General features: G+C 46.6%; 1 protein-coding gene across 1 annotated transcript in view; it reads right to left on the bottom strand.

Moving 5' to 3' along the window:
- LOC135911724 (nuclear receptor subfamily 2 group E member 1-like) overlaps window positions 1–21552 on the bottom strand; it is a 60234-nt gene that overhangs the window by 24241 nt on the left and 14441 nt on the right. Inside the window, exons 3-4 of the mRNA XM_070539393.1 lie at window positions 18384–18464; window positions 15713–15874 (exon numbers count right to left, since the gene is read on the bottom strand). Coding sequence (XP_070395494.1) covers window positions 15713–15874; window positions 18384–18464 — 243 coding nt within the window. The remainder of the gene's footprint in view (window positions 1–15712; window positions 15875–18383; window positions 18465–21552) is intronic.

Consider the following 21552-nt stretch of genomic DNA (forward strand, 5'->3'; position numbering starts at 1 on the left):
CTTTCTGAGGCACCTTATCCCTGATTACAAACTTTATACCACGAAGTGCTACTCCATCTGTCAGCTCCTTTCTTGATTAAAGTCCAAAAACAAGAAAGGGGCTGGCAGATGGAATGGCACACTGTGGTATAAACTTTTTTAAAACAGGATTGAAGTGCCTCAGACAGGCTGGCCAACGTTTCGATAGGTGGACCTATCTTCGTCAAAGGCGGCCTCGTCATCCTCGGCGTGTTAGTTTTAAAGGGTTAGTGCAGTGACGTCACGTGCGGGTGTTGTCACTGGCGGCTGGTTTTAAAGAGAGAGATTACAAGAGGGAACAGGCGTTGTCGTCCGACGTCTGTGAGCCTCATTCTCAAGACGAAGGGTTAAAGAAGCTTTGTAATTCAAAAACCTTTCTTACGTTTTTGTACGTATGCAACGGCAGGGAAAAAATCTCAATGATGATGTCCTTCGTTCCAATGTATTGCGCAGGAGCAGCTCTCACCGGTCATGTATTTTAATTGCAATAAAATTATAGCCGCAACAAAGTGCACATATAAAAATCAAGAGTTCTGCAATATATACACTAGAAATGCGAAGATACAATGGAATAGACAAACGCGAACATACAGCTTAATAAAGGGCAAAAAATTTTCACTTGAAACAAAGTTCGCTGCATGTAGACACAAAAGCTCGCCACAATATGTTTAAACATACGTGAGAGTCTCCAATAAATATACGGATATAAACAAAAGTCGCTGTATATAATGCATTTAACAAGGCAAATAAACATGTTCCGGAATCACAGACCACAAATTCCTGAGGTCCCCCCCCCCCTCTTCTTCCACTCTCCCCGATGCATCGCGTGCGACGGAAGGCGGCACGCTTCGTTCAAAGATGATCCATTCAAAGATCCTCTGTCGCATGCCAACAAGATTCGCAGACTTCAAGCCCACGGAAGGAACGTTCAATGCAAAGCAGGGAAGTGCGCGGTATGTCCTCGTACAAGCCAAACGGATAAAAAGAATTTTGTGTGTGCCGTGGAGAGCGCCTTTAGTCAAGTTGATCCCGCGCACCGTGATGAGGTCCGCACTCGTGTTGTGTCTGTTCTCTCAAGACTCCGGGCCCCCTCTTCTTCGTCCCTGTCTTCAGAAGAGCGTCAAGCGGTGAAGAGGCTTCACGGCAACTGCAAGGTCGTGATCCTTCCCGCGGACAAGGGGAACGTGACTGTTCTGTTGGGCAAACTCGACTACTCCCTAAAAATGTTGACACTGTTAGAAGACACGACTACGTAAGTTCAACTTGACTGGGATCCAACACCCGAGGTGAAAGAGACTACCAAAGCTTTTCGACGATGTCTTCCGCATGGTCCCCCTTGAACGCAAGACGCTGTATTGCACATTACTTTGTCATAATGGTTCGGCACCAGCTCTTTATGGCCTCCCCAAGGTTCACAAGCCCATGGGTCCCCATGGGTCCAATTCTAGATGTTTCGCGTTCGCCCCTGCACAAGCTATCAAGATTTTTGCATCGTGCTATTTCGCCCCTTGTCGGACAACGTGCTACTCATATCCGCAACTCCTATGACTTGATGGATAAAGTCCGTGACGTCGAACTGTGCCATTAGAACTGGCCGTGGGTGTACGCAAGACCGCTCTGGAGTCGGATGCAACTCTACCCGAAAGATCGCCCGTTGATGCACCGGACCTGGCACGGCTGTTGCAGTTATGTTTATCAAACACGTACTCTACGTTCAAAAAGTGTTTCTACAAACAGGTCCATGGAACGGCTACGTGAGCTTCTATATCGGTAACCGCCACTAATTTGACAATAGAAGTACTTGAAAGTCGAGAGCTCTTCTTTCCGCCCTGCTCCGAAGGCAATTTTTCAACACATGGACGACTGTTTTTGCATCATTCACAAAAACAGCAGTTCAGTCGTTCAGTTCGCACCTGAACAGCATGGAGGCAGCGATCCAGTTCACGGTGGAAAAGGTAGTCCACGGCAAGCTGCCGTTCCTTGATATGCTGATTGAAAGAAAGGGGTCTACTTTGTCGTTCGGAGGTTTCATCTGCAGTCCGCAGCTTTCAGACGACTTATCTTTCTATCTCTGTGTTTAAAACGACAACTTCAGCATACGCGCAGTGCAATACCGTTCTAATAGAACACGTTACTTACTCCCGTATTCATAAATGCATCTTAACTTGCCCCTCTACTTTCATTCCCTACCCCCTGTGCAGCGCGGTTGAGGTGTCCTCTGCTGAGAGACAGTTACTGCGCTGCACTTTACCCCAACCTTTCTTTCCCATCATCAAGAATCTCCTTCTCTCTCATCTTAACTTGAAGCCCACGCTCGATTTCATTTAAATGACGCCTGTCGTGAACGCACCAAAGCAAACGCAATGGGCGTCTTGGGCGCGTTCGCATCAGGTGGTGTTTATATCTAGTCAAGCATGGGTTCAAGTTAAGATGCATTTCTGAATATAGAGGTTAGTGCAGAAGTAACAGGACATAGATTATAGACGACAATAGCGATACACCCGCCTGTCTGTCTTTCCATCCGTGCTCTGAATCATGTGCCATTATGATTATTACCAACACCATGTCGCAAAGGAGACTCTTGTCCTTCTTCCAACGATTGGCAATGTCAGAATACACGTTGGAACCGACACCATGTAAATTTATGCCTTTTCCGTATTGCTTATATGGAATGCGCTTGTGTGCGTTGAATTAGCAGCGAGAGAAAAATTGCAGCTAGCCCACCCCGAGATTTTAACTTGGTCCATCACCAAATATAAATTGACCCATCCCCGAATTTCAAGTTGGCCGAACCCCTAATTTCAAGTTGGCGCCCCCGCACATTTCAAGATGGCCCACCCCCAAATTTTCGTGCCACTGCTCGCGCGTTCGTCGTCGTCTTATTCCTCAGCTGGCTGGCTCTAACTTAAAAGCGATCGTCTTACGCGATGGAAGGACGGACGGACAGTTTCTGGTTGGGTAACCACAGAAGTTCTTACGGATTTCAAAAGTTTACGGTCACTTCAGCATGCGCTAAATATTACTGAGACGAAAGCCTGCGCGCTCACTAGGCATTCATAACATTACTTCACATTTTCATTGGAACGCGTTGTTACTCACTAATACTTCATTTCTCCCACCAAATGTGGTGGGTTCGAGTGCACTAATTATCTCTAACCTAATTAACGCTGCCTTTACAAAGAAACTCTGACGCCGACTTGGAACACGGGGTATGTGAGGCTGGGTCTGTGCTGGTGTTCAATAAATCTTTTTGCTGATAACTTGGGTCACTGGGAATGAGCCAATAGATGGGTGCTGCACTTCAACGAATGTATTTGACGTCAGCTTGTGTAACTAGGTATATTCCACTGGGAATGTGCCGCTCTACTATGGCAAAAAAAATCTCTTAAATTTATTCGATGCTGACCTGAACTAAGCCCTTCTAACGTGGGGCTAATTCTGCCCAGGATGTGTGAGCACACCATGGCCCCCCGACAACATAACAACCTCTGGTGCTGTTCAGTTCATTGACAACCTCAAGGTGTCAACTTCTTTCAGCATGAATGGCATAAACTAAAAAAAAAATCTTAAAACATGCAGTAGTACCCTCTAGCACAGTCATTTCCCTTTTATTTCAACCGTCCAGGGTAAGTTGCATATGACGGGAATGTTGCTAAAGTTTATTCATTTCTAAGTCCTGTGATAAGAGCGAGGTTACCAATTACCGACCGATATCACTAACAAGCGTTCCCGTTAAGCTGCTAGAATGCATCACCTTCTCATGGAGCACATCACTTGCAAATCAACAAGTTCTTTAAATAGCAGCACGGTTTCGAAAAAATTCGGCAGAGGCACTTACGACTGCTTAGGCATGGGAAGGCGAGAGCATTATAGTCCCTTTGGTGAATTTTTTTTTCTTTTCGTTCCTTGTCAGCGCAAGCTCTCGCCTGCGTTCTAACTGTGCCTCGGCAAGGTCTAATGAGAACGCACCAAGCGTCTAAATGTCCTCGCTTGCCCGCGATAAGCTGATAACTCGAAGGACCGTTCAGCGGCGTTCCATTGAACATTAATGCTATTTATTCACCAGGTCTGGCCATCTTGAGCAGACGAGCGCAGAGCATACATTGCGTCATAGCGATCGTGCCTGTAAACCATTACACCGCTACGCGCCACGGAAAGAGCTGAAATTTCAACCGAACGCATTTTTCCGTTTTCTCGCGGCCGCCGCGCTCCAAGCCGGAGGATGACGTAGTTGCGTCCCTGCGCCTACGTACTCTAGTCCGCCGTGTGACGTCGCTCGTGGTGACACGTGAATTCGAGAATTATTCAAGGCACCATCTGTTATTTGTGTGATCTCTTGCTTGAATTGAATTGAAATTTAGACAAATAATAAAACACATGAACGGAACACCTGCGTGTTCTTCATTCACATAGCACCGTAGGAAGAGAGATGTACTTCCGCTTCGTCTGCTTGTTCCTACGGTCGTGCAGTCACGTGCGCAGGTGCCGCAATTATGCCGTTTTCTGCCGTGTTCCGCCGCGTGGTCATGCTCTGCGATCCGCTTGTTAAGCCTCAGTATTCGTGTAACATGAACTATCCCGCTATTCATGTGTCCTTGTGCACAGCGTGCGCAAGGACACATGACTAGCAAAAACTTTCGGGAAGCGCACGCTGTGCACTGCCCAAAACGATCACCGCTCGCACGCAACGCCGCCAGCAGAAACGCGCATCGCCGCAAAAAAAAAAAAAAGCGAGGAGAAAACAAAATTGCGTGATGTGTTACGCGATCGTCAAAGTCCAGCATAAGTGAACGCAGGGAAGGAATTTCGTTTGCGAAGGCCAGACGGGGCGAGTGGAGAGGGAGTCTCGTTAAGCAGTGGAGCCCACCTGCTAAAACGATGGGTTCGCGGCACTGAAATATTTCGATCTCTGATATTAATGAGCCTATTTAAAATTTTTTGCGGCAGAACGGTCCCTAGCAGACGCGTAAAAACTTCCTGCGTATACCCAAAATTTTTTATGGGGTCTGGTGAGGGGCGCTTGAAAAGCCCCGTTTATACACTCATGGCGTGGTGCCACCTGCTCCCGGTTGGCTTCACCGTCAGGTGCCCAAAGACGCATCCGCTAGGCCACACGTTAATCAGCCAGACGGCTGCGGCGGGTCGTGTGCAATGACGCACGCACTGTAGGCACGCCTTTTTTTAGTCAACTAGAGCCGTGACGCCGCCGTGGCGTCGTGGAGGAGTGCTCGTCGGGCACCCTGGAGGCCAGGGTGCGATCCCTACCGAGACAGAAATTTACAAAATTTTCTTTTCAAAGGCATTAATTTACCATTGTTTAATGAAACTCCCTGAGATATTTTCGGTTGATGCAAGAATTTTTTTACCTGTTTTGCTATTTGAGCCGGCGGCCATTCTTGGTACCATCTTTCGGGCACACCGACTACACGCCGACAGATTTTCGCGTGATGGGGTATTTAATGCTTTCGCATAAAAGGACTATCATCGGAAACACAGCTATCCGAGTTAACTACAGCCATTTTTCTAAACATGGATACGGACCCACAAACAGATTCCATTTTGATTGATTTCGCTAAAGCTTGCGATCGAGTTGCTCATTGCCGTCTCCAAGGTAAGCTTTCCTGCCTAAACATCGATTCCGTAATAGTATCTTGGATAAGAACTTTTTTGTCCTTCCATAAGCACTTCACCATCGGCAATAATTAAATTTCCAGTATTAGCGATGTAACATCTCGTATGCTCAAAGAAAGTGTGCTCGGACCATTACTTTTTCTTATTTATATTAATGATCTCCCATCAGAAATGGCGTCGTCCGCTCGCTTGTTTGCGGAAGACAGCATGGCCCATCCTGAATGAAATCTGCTCACATTACCACGTCGCTCTTCAACGAGATCTTGTCTGTATTACTAACTGCTGCTCTAATTGCAAATAACACTAAACACTGGTAAATGCAAATACCATTTACCCGCAAAACAACATTTTCCGCTTTCGATTACTCACTCATGCATAACTCGGCATTCTCCTTACACCTAGCCTGCCATGGCCTGCGCACGTCTGAAACAATGAATCCTAAGGCATCACGTGCACTCTGTTATCTTAGCCGTAACCATCGCGGTATTCCTGCCCTCACCAGACACATCAACTATCCGACATTCGTGGTGCTTAAACATCATTTGCAGCCCCTATCTGGTCTATATAGCTAATATTGACTCCCGAGTTAGTTCAAAACCGCGTGCCCCCCTTTATTGTCGGAAATTAGCGCCACGACTGTAGCATGAACAGAACTAAGTCATCATTATCACTCTTATATTTTGAACCACGAAGAACTATAGCTTTCCTTTGCCTGTTTCACAAAACAATCCATAGCGCGCGCCCGTCCAACCTGCCGCTCACTCGTCCATCTTGTACATCTTGAAGTTTGCCTAATCATCTCAGTTTCCAGCGTACCTTTGGCCGAACCAATTATTTCAGTTCATACACGTTTCCACATGCCATTCAGCATTGAAATAACCTATAGCAAACGATATAGTTCACATTCTTGAACATGTATCCTTTAGAGCGCACTTAAACATTATTTCTGTAACTCATCAGAACTAATCCTACTCGGCTCCTAAGTTATCTATAGCAATGTTATGTACTCTCTGCTTCATTCCTCGCATTATTTAAATTTGCTACCGCACTGATTCATCTTTGCCAGCTGACTTTTGTATAATTTCATTGTACTCCTTTTTAATATTCATACAGTTGTTGCTTTCCTTTATCGCGTCATCTATATTTGTTAGAGATGTTTTCTTTTTGCTTTACCCGCTAACATCTTACCTTTCTATGTACATTTTCTTGCTAATCCCCTTGTATCCTCCTTCCATGCAGTACTTCTTCGGGAACCTGTGAGGTAACTGAACAAATAAATTATAAATAAATAAAGGGTCACTCAAGGACAGCAACCCGACGCATTCGGAGGCCGCGACACAACGGGACTGGATATGTACCACTTTCGATGAACGCCTTTCACGCCAACATTTTAGCGAGTGGCGCCATGAATGCACTGGCTACGTGACCCTCTTCAACGAACCTTTCGCCAACTTGTGTATGCGCCACTCTGTGCGCACCAAGTGAGGGGACAATTATCAGCGCTCACAGGCACCGGCGCACCAAGCCTCTCGTATCGAACGCCTTGCTTGGACTTCTCGGCAGCGACCCTAGATGGCGCAGCGTCTCCAGAGAGAAGCGAAAAACAGGAGCTGCGTTTTCGCATGACGCGTTTCTCCGGGTTCGCGCGCACCGTCACACCCTGCGTTTGGGAGGTCACGTGCGCTTCGCGTAAACAGGGCTACATGGCCCCGAATGTCCCCAAGGAAGCGCGAAAGAGGAATCTCACTGCATTGCATGCCCCGCACATAACTCGTTTCTTTGGTGGCAGTACGTAGCCTCGCTATATTGATTCAATGCTAACCGCATCACCCTCGACAGTCGTCGTGAGATTTGTTCTGCCGCTTTTTATTCTCCTCCTAAGAATGTAGCTTGAAAATGAGGACTGCATGCGGTCCATCGTTGGCATTGAGAACTTCCCAAATGATCTTGCCGGTTTCAGTTTGTTCATCTCAATTGCGATGACGTTCAGTTTGCTCGGCGAGCTCATGCTCCACACAGTTTTGCTCACGCGCGTAGACTTGAATTGCCATGGTTCTGTTCAAAACTAGGAGCAAGGAGCTTACTATTGCATCCTCCTAGGCGCAACAGGAAGTAAAGACAAACAAGAAGAGAGATAGCTCAGTCGGAAAGGCGCTAAAGGCAGCACACTACAAAAACGCGGCAGAGAGCTTAAGGAAAAGAGGGAGCACGAAAGGGGATAAACGAAAACCGTGGAGTGAAAGGCGACAGCGCGCGTGCTCCAAGGCGACTACGCGGAGTGAAAAAGCGAGCTTCCGGCAGACGCGCGCCTTTGTTTGACTTGGACTCAAGCGGGGCCAGTCTCGAGAGCACCGGAGACGAGGCGATGGCCGTGTGCTAGGCTTCTCGCCTCAGCCGAGGCCAGGAAACCATGGCAACGGCACTTAGTGCCCAAAGCCGCCGTCCGTGACCCCGCTCGCGCGAAAGCCTCGACGACGGGGATGACGACGCAGCCGTTCTTCGCCGACGCCTTGTGTCAACAAGTGTGAGCGCGTTTCGGCGAGCGGGCTTTGGCGCTCGGTCCCGGCGCCAAGAGGTGAGGAACGGGGATACTGGAGAGACGGGCGTTGAGGAGGAGGGAAGCGTTGCTCGCGAAGCAGGCTCTCGCGCGCTCCTGCAGGGCAAATTTAAGCTGGCACTGTCGAGGCGAGATGCGCGCTCACGTAAAGCACACGCTGAGCGCCAAGTAGGCTAGCGATGGTGCACGAACGATAACAAGTTTGGATATTACAGGAATTTGTCGGAGAGCGAGTACACTACCTTGGCCCTCCGCTTGTTGCAGTGAACTAGTCGGATCACAGTGTCCAAGTGTGGCACGAGTCGAATTGCGCTTTTAGTTGCATCGAGTAGTTTTGTCGCTGAAATTCCGACCTTATGATGAGCGAAGTGCACCAAGAAATAAAAACGACCCTCGTTTCACGAATTCAGCCCGTGTTTTGCGTGAGCATACCTTCCCTAATTTCTGCCGTTGTTATTTATCTAATTACTGTCCTTCTAGCTCGCAGGTCAGCTGCAAGGTCCCAAGAAGGACCCGTTCCGTCCATACTACGTCACAGCCACGAAGCGGCGAGTGTTCCTTCTAAGCGCCGATACAGAACTAATTAGATGCTTCTCCGAGCGCCGGGTCAAGATAGGTATGCAGGGTAACGAAGCTCCCATACAAGCCCATACATCCTGCAATGGCGGCTTGTGAAGGCACGGCAGCACCAGCTACATTTCGCTGGGTCAGCTTCTCGGTGGAAAAAAAAAAATAAATGCTTGCCGCTCGAGGCTTGTTGCACCATGTCGTCTGCTGCGTCCGCTCACATCATATCGCATACAGTGAGCACACACCAGTACAAACGGTGCTTAAGTAATCGAGTATATTCGTCACAACGTGGCGTCACAATGGAGTATGGATGCGCCCATATCTACTTATAGCCCTCATTATAAGACGGCAGGTATTAAACCAGTAAATTTTCAAAATTTTGCATGAATTCAGTGAAGCGATTTAACCCAGGTATGAAAATAAGTACCAGAACCATGTTTCCTAAGCACCAACACATATCTGTTATTTCGGCGTTAAGATAAAATCAACATTACCTTGAAATAATTCACGAAAACCACACTTCAATTTCCATTAACACAGCAAGCGTGTCACCCGTTAGTTTTTGTCTGGTACTGAATAAATTGCGAAAACATTATTTACCGAAAACGCTGATAAAATATAATGGTACTGATCAAACCTCATAAGGCTAATACTGTATATGAGGGGGAGGAGGAGGAATGAACGTTTATTGTGAGAAACAGCGAGAAAGTGTTCTTTCTTCACCGCAGGTGGGCGGCTGTCTTAGTCCAGAAAGCCGTTGGCTAATGCCGCAGCCCCCGCCCGGTCCACCAGACTTCGCTGATCTTCCGGGCTCTGTGCCTTTAACATTGCCTCCCACGTTTCTTCGATCGCTTTTAGCGATTCTGAGGCATCATCTTGATTGTTGTTCTCGCGGTGTGGGCACACCACACCATGTGTTGGAGGGTGTCTGGTACCTCACAATATCGGCATAGGTATGAGAATATTTTCCCCTATTTTTTTAGCCAGAGAACGGCTGTCAATGTGAAATCAACATATCCAATCCCAGCGGTGAACCTTTCATCGACCAGCCAGGCCTTATATGCCGGTAGCTCGGCGGCACGTCGCTGCTGTCAGTTGTTGAAGATGGCGGTTGTGCTTCACACGTCTAGGACGTACGAGTCAAGTGTGATTTGTTTTCTATGCAGCAAGGGACGAACGCCCATCAAAGTCTACATGAAAATGCAGCCCACGTATGGGGAAAGCTGCCCCGCTTTGAGAAGTGTGAGGTGGTGGTGTTGTGAGTTGACCAAAGGCTGTGAAGACTTGCATGACAATGAGTGTTCGGGGAGGCCGCGTGCGTCGCCAACTGACGACAACATTCCCTACGTGGATGCAATGGTGAAAGTGGATCGGCATGAGCACTTCAAGGATATTTCCCGGGAGCTTGGCATTTCGTAAGGGAGTTGTTACGACATCGTTCACGAGTTTTTAGGGTGCCGGAAGGATACATATCGGCGGGTGCCTGAGCAGTTGGATGACATGATGAAAGGCAGGCGAATAATTGCTACCCTAATCATCTGCAACAGTGTGCAGAGGAGAATGAAAGTTTCCTTCAGCGCATTATTGCAGGCCATGAAACGCGGATACTGCATTTCACGCCGGAATCGAAGCAGCAGAGTATGGTGTGGAAACATCCGGGTTCGCTTGTGACAAAAAAAAAAAAAATCCGTTCACTGCCATGTGTTCGGAAAGTGCAGAATTTTAACGTTCTTCTGGGATCGCCGAGGACCGCTACTGCTGGATTTCGTGCCACAAGGTCCAACTACCAATGTCTACAGTTACTATTCCACACTGTCACAGCTGCTGGCTGCAATCGGGTGACAATGCTCAGGGATTCTCGATGTGTACAACGCAGTCAATCTCCGCGACAATGGGAGGCCACATGAGAAAATGAGAAGCTCCGACAAGCTCTGGTCATTTCAGTGGGAGGGTCTGGGGCACCCAACATACCGCCCGACCTCGCCCCCATGAATTTTCATGTTTCATCATCAGCATCAACCTGGTTACGCCCACTGCAGGGCAAAGGCCTCTCCCATACTCCTCCAACTACCCCGGTCATGTACTAATTGTGGCCATGTTGTCCCTGCAAACTTCTTAAAGTCATCCGCCCACCTAACTTTCTGCGCCCCCTGCTACGCTTCCCTTCCCTTGGAATCCAGTCCGTAACCCTTAATGACCATCGATTATCTTCCCTCCTCATTACATGTCCTGCCCCTGCCCATTTCTTTTTCTTGATTTCAACTAAGATGTCATTAACTCGCGTTTGTTCCCTCACCCAATCTGCTCTTTTCTTATCACATAACGTTACACCCATCATTCTTCTTCCCATAGCTCGTTGCATCGTCATCAATTTAAGCAGAACCCTTTTCCTAAGCCTACAGGTTTCTGCCCCATACGTGAGTACTGGTAAAACACAGCTGTTATACACTTTTCTCTGGAGGGATAGTGGAAACCTGCTGTTCATGATTTGAGAACGCCTGCCAAACGCACCCCATCCCATTCTTATTCTTCTGATTATTTAATTCTCATGATCCCTATCCGTGGTCACGTCCTGCCCTAAGTAGATGTATTCCCTTGCCACTTCCAGTGCCTCGCTACCTATCGTGAACTGCTGCTCTCTTCCGAGACTGTTAAATATTACTTTAGTTTTCTGCAGATTAATTTTTAGACCCATCGTTCTGTTTTGCGTCCAGGTCAGTGAGCATGCATTGCATTTGGTCTCCTGAGTTACTAACCAAGGCAATATCATCAGCGCTCCTAAGGTATTCTCCATTTGCTTTTATCCCCAATTCTTCCCACTCCTGGTCTCTGAATACCTCCTGTATACACACTGTGAATAGCAATGGAGAGATCGTATCTCCGCGTCTGATGCCTTTCTTTATTGGGATTTTGTTGCTTTCTTTATGGGAGACAACGGTGGCTGTGTAGCCGCTGAAAGATATCTATATATCTTTCAGTATTTTTCCATATGGCTCGTCCACACCCTGATTATGTAATGCCTGCATGACTGCTGAGGTTTCGACTGAATCAAACGCTTTTTCATAATCAATGAAAGCTATATATGAGGGTTGGTTATATTCCGCACATTTCTCTGTCACCTGATTGATAGTGAGAATATGGTCTATTGTTGAGTAGCCTTTACGGAATCCTGCCTGGTCCTTTGGCAGACAGAAGTCTAAGGTGTTCCTGATTCTATTTGCAATTACCTTAGTAAATATTTTGTAGGCAATGGACAGTAAGCTGATCGATCTATAACTTTTCAAGTCTTTGGCGTCCCCATTCTTATGGATTAGGATTATGTTAGCGTTTTTCCAAGATTCCGGTACGCTCGAAGCCATGAGGCATTTCGTATACAGGGTGGCCAATTTCTCTAGAACAAACTCCCACCATCCTTCAACAAATCTGCTGTTACCTGATCCTCCCCAGCTGCCTTCCCCCTTTGCATAGCTCCGAAGGCTTTCTTTACTTCTTCTGGCGTTACCTGTAGGATTTCGAATTCCTCTACACTATTCGCTCTTCCATTATCGTCGTGGGTGCTACTGGTGCTGTATAAATCTCAAATCTCTGTAGAACTCCTCAGCCACTTGAACTATCTCATCCATATTAGTAATGATATCGCCGGCTTTGTCTCTTAACGCATGCATCTGATTCTTGCCTATTCCTAATTTCTTCTTCACTGCTTTTAGGCTTCCTCCGTTCTTGAGAGCATGTTCAATTCTATCCATATTATAGTTCCTTATGTCAGCTGTCTTACGTTTTTTGATTACCTTAGAAAGTTCTGCCAGTTCTATTCTAGCTGTATACATAGGGTTGGAGGCCTTCGTATACATTGGCGTTTCTTGATCAGATCTTTCGTCTCCTGCGATAGCTTACTGGTATCCTGTTAGAGCAGAGTTGGAAGCCTATTTCATTTCTGGTCTCGCCATTCGGGCTCCTCCACGTCCACTTTCGGCTCTCCCGCTTGCAGAAGAAAGTATTAATTATCTGCATATTATTGCGTTCTGCAAACTCTACTACTAATTCTCCTCTGCTATTCCTAGAACCTATGCCATATTCCCCCACTGAGTTGTCTCCAGCCTCCTTCTTGCCTACCCTGGCATTGAAGTCGCCCATCAGTATAGTGTATTTTGTTTTGACTTTACCCATCACCGATTCCATGTCTTCATAGAAGCTTTCGACTTCCTGGTCATCATGACTAGATGTAGGGGCGTAGGCCTGTACGACTTTCAATTTGTACCTCTTATTATGTTTCACAACACCTGCCACCCTCTCGTTAATGCTATAGAACTCCTGTATGTTACCAGCTATATCCTTATCAATAAGGAATCCGACTCCTAGTTCTCGTCTCTCCCCTGAGCGCCGGTAGCACAGGACCTGACCGCTTTTTAGCACTGTATATGCTTCTTTTATCCTCCTAACCTCACTGAGCCCTATTATATCCCATTTACTACCCTCTAATTGCTCCAATAACACTGTTAGACTCGCCTCACTAGATAACGTTCTAACGTTAAACGTCGTCAGGTTCAGATTCCAATGGCAGCCTGTCCGGAGCCAGGGATTCTTAGCACCCTCTGCTGCGTCACAGATCTGACCGCCGCGGTGGTCAGTTGCTTCGCGGCTGCTGGGGACTGAGGGCCGGGGTTTCATTGTTTTATTCATATAGGAGGTTGTGGCCAAGTACTGCATTGGGGTGGCCAATCCTGCTCTGGTGAGAGAGTGCGTTACCGGTTCTGGTCACCGGGATCAGGCCCCAATCAAGGCCTGTTTATACAATTTTCTCAACACGCGGATTTCTTTTTTTTTTCGGTGGAAAATTGCGGGGCGCTGGGATTCGAACCGCGGTCCTCTTTCCACCACCAGTGTCCAGGGATTTTCACGTTTACAGTCCGCTACAGAAGTTCCTGTCAGGACAACGGTTCGCATGCAGCAATAAAACCAAGACAGCAGTCTGATGGTTGTTGCACAGCCAGCAGGACAAATTCTACCACCACGGCATGGCAAATTTAGTGCTTGGATGGGACAGATGTCTGAACCAGTGTGGGGAATGTGCCGAAAATGTTGATCAACTGTTGCTTATTTCTCTCAGTACTCGTGACAGCACGAACGCTGTTAAGCAGAGCGCGTTCGAGGGTCATACGGACCTACACAGGTGTACCACAATACACGTGCTGATAGAGCTTTCCAAGCAGACCGGTTGCGCGTAGCGCGGCGTGATATCGCGAGAAATGTAAACAAGAGAGGAGAACAGGCCCGTCATGATCGCGCAGCAACGTCAACTTCCGGCTTCACTTAGCTTCAAAGAGTGAGGCCAGGGCCCCTGCTCAGTTTTTGTTCCTTCCTCCATAATTACAGTTAAATCTTACGCGCCATATATGTACGAAAGAGGGGAGGTAGCACAGGAAGGAGGAGGAGGGGATGCTTCCATTCCGCGAATAAATGCGTACTTCGCACAGCCGCGCACACTCGTGCGTGCAGAATATTGAAATGAATTGGCAGGCGACTCATACCTTTGTGCATGTGGTGTTCTCGCCGTTCTTGCGTTGAAGCGACAGAACGCACGAAGGTCACTTCGCTCGCTGCTGCTCCCGCGCTTGCTCACACCAACATTCGAACAGCGAGTGTGCGCGCTAATCGAGTGTGATATGATTGTGTTTGCGTGGGATCGCTGACACCATCTTATTAATTTAGTTAGCAAGTGAATGTTTACAAGTTGATAGGGCCAATAAAAGTACTATCCTTACTTCTTATGGATGTCTGCTAATTTGCTATTGCAAACGTTGCTTCGCCTATCGAGCGAAACTGCGTTTTTCGTTTGTCTTGGTACCATTAGAAACTTCATCTGAGATCGTCGCAAGAGCTCGCTGAAATAACGAACTTTGCCAAATTCGGACCTTCCACCATAGCACTCTTGATCTCTAGTTCACCTACAGAATCGTCATTAGAGGGGAGCGATAGTCGGCGAGTAAAGAAATCTACCTGCTTTGAACAGCTCTTAAGATACGGAAAATTGACATGTTTTCCACGCAAAAGAGGAGGGAAACCAGGAGGGAATAAAAAAAAGTTCAAGCGACCATGCGGCACCGATGTTTCGTGAAAATGTATACGCGCAGCGGCTGTTGCTCTCCCCGCTCGCGATAATATGTTGAACTCGCGCAGAAGTCAGCGACGTGACTGAAGGTCCTTCCGTCTTCGAAAGCTTATCACGCTTGAGAATATTCACAAACGGAAAGCAAAATTATTAAAGTGAGTACGCCTTGATGGATATAGCCGTGCTTAATTACTTAAAGGAAGCTTTAGTATATACCGTGGTGTCAGGTGCTGTATATACTATAAGTTTGGAAGTTGCCGAACGCCCGTCACTCGATCTGCTCATTGCAGAAACGAACGGCTATTCGAACCAACTGACATCACCTGATCTTGTCGGTGATAAGAAAGTGCTTGCAGAAATGAGAACACAAAAGGCATAAACACACAGGCACGACATTTTCTGTCTACAGCGTCGATTTATGTGTTCTTATCCTTTAGGGTGTCACAAGTTCGCATTGCAACGCTTGTCGACTCTATGTGCGTGCAGGCGGACGAAGCTCACAGTGTGATGAATACAAATATTTCCATGTACCGGCTACATGCCATGCGTACAGGACGTCTCACTTGAAGGTGTAAATACAAATAATGTGAGGAGTAACAATCGCCGAGTCCCGATCATTCGTTGAACTTGATCTATGCATGAAAAGGCGGCAACGCAAAAAAAAAGCAAGGAACAACAGCGGAAGAAACAATCATTGAACTTTTTCTGATAAGCGTGCCGAAATACTGAATTACGCATTCGTGGCGGCTGAGAAATGCGCACACTGAAGGATTGTAGGAGTTAACTGGGCGTCGTTGTCTAATGGTTAGGAAAGAGGAACCGCTCACCGTCCTTGTTCATGCTGGCCTCAAAGCACCGCCTTAGCCTGCAGGCCCGGCACTGGTTCCTGTGGGTCTTGTCGATGGGGCACTTGCCCTTCAGCTCGCCCTGGGCCTTGCACGTGTAAACCCGATTGCGGTGGATGCTGCGCTTGAAGAAGCCCGAGCAACCTGCGCAGCGACGGCAAATAGTGACTCCCGTGCTTTGCTACTTCGAATGCCAATACACGAAAGAGAAAAAGCGAATGAAGGAGAGGGATGTCAAACAGACTCACGCCCGCGGTTTACTACCGTACATTCAATGCAGAGAAATGAAAGAGGTGTACGGTATCGGGAGGGTAACGAGGCGAGCGTTTGGTTTGGTACAAAGTCTATATATGCACGCAGGATAAGACAAACTAAAAGGAAAAGGAAAGGAGTAGAAAAAGTTCAGACCGTGTTCAACAGGCCCAGTGAATATACTGGGACCTTGAACACATCTGTCACATGCAGGTGCCAAAAAGTTATTCAGACACTAGAGCGCAGTTTTTAAAGTGCATCAACCGCTTGTATACAATTCTATGGTGGTATTTTTCAGCTATCGTACCAACTTTTCAAAAAATGCCTGTTGCAGATAGTGCAATTCTAACCCCTGTGACTTACTTTTCAGGAACTTGATGAGGCGGTCATTACTTCTAGAAGAAATCAAAACGGTTAATAGAATCATTAACATAATAATGCTTAACAACTTTCCCATTAATTAATGTACGGTGCGTATGTTAATACACCAATTGTACCTGGTTCACTTACGGCACCTATTCATTAATTGTAACAGACCATGGGTTGTCTGCCCTACGCATGAGATGGCCTGTCCGGCTGCATTTTTTCGTCTTGATGTCAAGGAGAATATCGGCTAGCCTCCCTGTTCGCTTTAATTAACCACCGCTGTCTTCCCGTCTCTTAACGTTACATGTTCATATGAATGTACAGTGCAGGCTGATGAACAGCTGAAGAAGCTTTTCTTGAGCCACAAGAACCAGCTTCAGAGATAACTGAGCTGCTACATGCTTTGAATACTTCGACGCGCCTTTTTCTTTTCTTTTCTTTTTTTTCCCACAATTTGAAGGCACATACACAACAGTGTCGAACGAGCTATGTGAAATGGCAGCTTTCGTGCATATGTTTGTATTGTCCACCAGGAAATAATAGTTACTCAATAGTTTAAGAATGCACCAATGCCGTACTTTGCTTCATGTAAACCCAATAAATCTCTCTTTTTATGTCTGCTTTTTTGTTTCTAATGCTGTTGCAATTATGTTTTTGTGTCGTTAACTTTTAGGCACTCCTGGAATGGCACAAATTCTATTGGTCACATCTTTTTGACCAAACTTCTTATGAGAATAACAGATTCTAAAAGCTTCTTCGAGTTAATTCATCGTGACGGCAGGCTATCTGTAATTTCTATATGACACGGCCAGTTTTTGGACTTCTTTACGACCATGTGGTTGCTTTACACAGAATGCTCTGTCCGCTCGCTCTGTGCACGGTTTATTCGTTCAAATTCGTTAAACCGCGAGCATTTTTGTGGAAGCCGTTCTATAGCCCTGGCGCCACCGAGCTAGTGAGGCGCTGAGCTACATACCGACAGAATCAGAGCCGCCGATGTGCCACAGGTTGTATATTCAGATGACAAAATCGTCGCCTCCTTTTGTCCTGCAATATATGCGCTGTCTTTCGCCGCCTGTCACGCGTCCCGAATCTGTGCACCCTCAGTAAAGACAGTTCCACTTCCGTTATCAACTCGGCTAGTCTCATACACAACCATCTCCAGCAACCAACGCAACAGCCCACCTCTCTTCGAGCGTATATGATGCAAGAGTGCCTCCGCACACAGGCTAGCCGATTTTCAGTATATTTGCATATGTGGATACGTGAACACTAACACTCCTGAATGAACTAAAAGCTCAAAAACTGCAGGAGTTTCTGCAGTTTGTTATTTGGCCCATATTACATTATATAGACTGATCAGCACAACTCAGTGACGCGAGAAGTGCCATCCAATTATTATAGAGCGCAGTATACACAAATGGCAGGCTGAGAGGAAGCGCTTGTTTAGTTGATGGGTTGGAAGCGGTTTTAAAGTACGGAGGAAGCGAGAGGTGACAGGTTCAAAAATGGTTATTAAGGTAGGAGGGTGAGGTCATTTCACCGCTGCTGGGCAGCCAGGTAGAGTAAACCGGTAATGACAATACAGCGATGAATTGTGAAGCCGTGAAGTGGACGGCGATGATGCATGTTGTGCTGCATGCTGCTCGTGCAACTATACCGGCACTCTCCTGTTCTACGTTTCGACACAACTGCTGTATAAGTATGAAAAATTTATCTTTAGAATGATGATTGTGTGTTTGTCTAGACCCTAATATTCATTTAATATTACTTTTTCAAAGGGGATGCATTTGTATTTTTAGGACTGGAAAGTACATTCTGTGAGCCTATTTTCTCGCCCTTTGACATTCTGTTTTGCTACTCCCTTGCCAAAATGATGTTGCTCTTTCGGTATTCCAGTATATTTCTTTTTTTTTTTCGTGTGTGCGCGTGCAAAGGAGCGCCATTTCTACACAACATTGGTGAAGCAAATGACACGTTGAGCTTGCTTGTGTGATGGTTCGATATATGGAGATGTCCGTATAAGGTTGCTTACCGTCGCAGCTGTATATTCCGTAGTGTTTCCCTGAGCTCCTGTCGCCGCAGACTCTACAAGGAATGTCCAGGAGGCGATCCCCTGTGGTGCAGGAGATGGTAAAAGAAAGAAAGCAAAATGCTCAATAATTGCGGAGGACTCCTGTGTAGCGACGTTGTGTTCTCCCTTAACTACTTTCACCAGCATATTAACGTACTGCATCCCAAAGTTCCTGCAAAATGTGCCTACAATTGTCTTGAACTTGTCATCGCTTGTGCTATACATTGTTCACGTTGATTTTTCTTTAGGCTGTGCTTGCTTGTACAGGACGCAAATAATATATTAATTATAATTGACATATGTTACAAACATACTTGTTCTGCGAACTGTGTACGTTTCTGGTGGATATATTGCGTTGATTTCGACTTTTTGTAAACTATGCGTGGCCGCGTCCTGTCGCTTATTTACGTATTATTTGTATTACGCACTTTCGAGTTATTTCCTTAGTTTGTTGGTTTATTCCACTTAGCATATTAACCATAGCGTTGCTATGTGTTGTACGTCTTGGAGAGGAGTAGTCGACATCACCAGTCATGTTAACCTCTACTAGACCAGCATTTATTTAAGAGCACTATAGCTGACCCGTCACGTATAAAACCACGCTGTCCATCCACGATAAAGATGCGCCTGCAGAACTGCTTTATCCATCTATTTTTGTTGCTAAATTCAGAGAAAATAATGCGCGGAAAAGGTAAAGCAGAGAAATACAAAATTATATAAACAGAGTAAGCAGAACCAGACAACCAGGGGGGGGGGAGGGGGGGAGGGGACTTGCGTGACAGATGGCGCAACCTCCAAAAACAACGGCACTGTGAAGGCCGCCTATAGGAGAGGAAAAACACCGCGGCCATGGTTTATTGGATCCCGGCCTGGCCTTGGTGCCAGCGGTAGCGGAGAACGCCGGGTATAGGATGGCCAAGGCTCGGGGCGGATGCGCTATAGCATGATATATCTATTCGCCTGCATTCGCGACGCTCTTCTTTGTCAGCGGTGTTGTGGCCCATTGGGGTGACGCGACAGCACTGCAGCGTGACGTCTGAAAGGGTTCAACTTTGGTGCAGCTGAACACAAAAGTTTACGGACCACGGGATCTCAGAAAAACGTTCGATTTGCGAGCCGCCTGTAACAGTATAGTCAGTAAAACCGAACATAACAATGTTGTTCACGTGGTCTGTTACAGGCTGTAAATGCGTGTGCTATAGCTGCGTTGTGGGGCGGCGCAGAAATTCAGCTTTTTTTCTCAGGTCTCGCGTTCCGTACAAATTTTGTGACCGAGTGTGCATGGATTTAACATGAACACGAAACGATCTGACGTGTCGATAATGCTGGCTATAAAATTAGGCACCGCGTAAAGCGAAGTAAACAAACTTTCGCGGTCGAATGGCGAAGGCTAACGAGCATAATATGTAGGGCATTCTAGCTGACGAATCTATTCTACAATTAAAAATTGCGTTAATTGTTGTCTTTACCGCATATTTCATTGCTCCCTTTCTTTACACAAGTCACCGTCCCCCCGTTGTTATCTCGATGGTCATGCCGCGGTGAAACCACGGAAGCTATGCATAAGTATCGCGCGGTCAGTTCGACACCCCTCTCCCCCGGTACCACGTGCGACTACAAGCTGCCCGATTGGGTGCCGTCTTTTGCGGACGTGTGTTTAGAGCGGCCAGTAAGAGACACGCCCCCGTTGACTTATCCCTCCCTCGATACCGGCCCTCAGGCCCTCGCGGCCTCGTGTAGGGCGGTGCGTCGGGAAGTCAGCAAGTGAGCGCCGGACACGGGAGACACACCCGTCAATGAGGGCGGGCGAAGCGAGCGTCCGCGGCCAACCCACCACCGCTGCTGCGCCTGCCCTCTCTTTAGATGTACCTTCTGCGTGCGAAGTCACGTGTCCCTCCCACTAGGGGGAATCGCCATCCGCTGGTCGTCGGCAGACAGGAAATGCCCTCGTTCCCCGGCTGTCACAGGGTTCGCGCCTGTGCTGAAGTTTCTTTCTTTTTTTTTTTTTCGCTTGGTTTTCACGGTCAACTTTCTCGGGTACACTCATTTAGAACAAGAACAAAAGCGTTGGCAAGAAGGCGGACATACCGGTGCGGTTGTTGCAACGGAAAACGTGGTAAAGTGTAACGATTTATTTCGCACGTTTGTATTACTTTTTTGGAAGGACGCAACGGCGCCAGGTGTCTTATGTGTCACCGGGATTCTCATAAATACGAGCGTTTATGTAGCATATGTTGCAAATGGCGGAGGGGGATCGAGCGTGGCAGTTGTGCAGTTCGGCACTTCAGACTCCGGTTGCGAATATAGTTAACCGCAATCATGCTCTTCGTAAGTTATCGCTGCGTCAGATTTTTTAGAAATCGGTATTTAAGAGGTTATGAAATAACTGAACAATGTGAGGTGCCTCGATACCGCGCTTCAGAAGGCCGTGCTGTAATCGAGGCACCCTATATTCCGATTCATGCACTCGTATTGTGTCATGGTGCCATTATGTATTGTATTATCGTATTACTGTGCTAAAAATAAAAAGGTAGTCATTTTGAACTACTTCTATACCTAAAGAGACAGCCGCTATGTTATGACCTCATGAAGAAATCGCTTCACATCCATCTTATGCGTTCGTGACGGAAACTTGAAATGATTTTTGAGCAATCTCTCTCTCTCTCTCTCTCTCTCTCTCTCTCTCTATGTATATATATATATATATATATATATATATATATATATATATATATATATATATATATATATATATATATATATATATATATATATATATATATATATATATATATATATAGTCATGTAATGAGAAGCCAACAAACACTGACACCAAGTACAACATAGGGGAAATTGCATGTGCTTAATAAATGAAATAAAGTAATGATAAATTAATGGACATTAAAGTGGATGAAAAAACAACTTGCCGCAGGTGGGAACCGAACACTCCCAGGGTTCTACTAGTACACATAAATACCCAAGAAAGTGCACGGGGAAACGCCGCCGCGGTAGCTCAATTGGTAGAGCATCGCACGCGACATGCGAAATTTGTGGGTTCGGTTCCCACCTGCGGCAAGTTGTTTTTTCATCCACTTTAATTTCCATTAATTTATCATTACTTTATTTCATT

The sequence above is a fragment of the Dermacentor albipictus genome, chromosome 5, assembly GCF_038994185.2.
Source record: "Dermacentor albipictus isolate Rhodes 1998 colony chromosome 5, USDA_Dalb.pri_finalv2, whole genome shotgun sequence".
In the NCBI taxonomy this organism is placed as follows: domain Eukaryota; kingdom Metazoa; phylum Arthropoda; class Arachnida; order Ixodida; family Ixodidae; genus Dermacentor; species Dermacentor albipictus.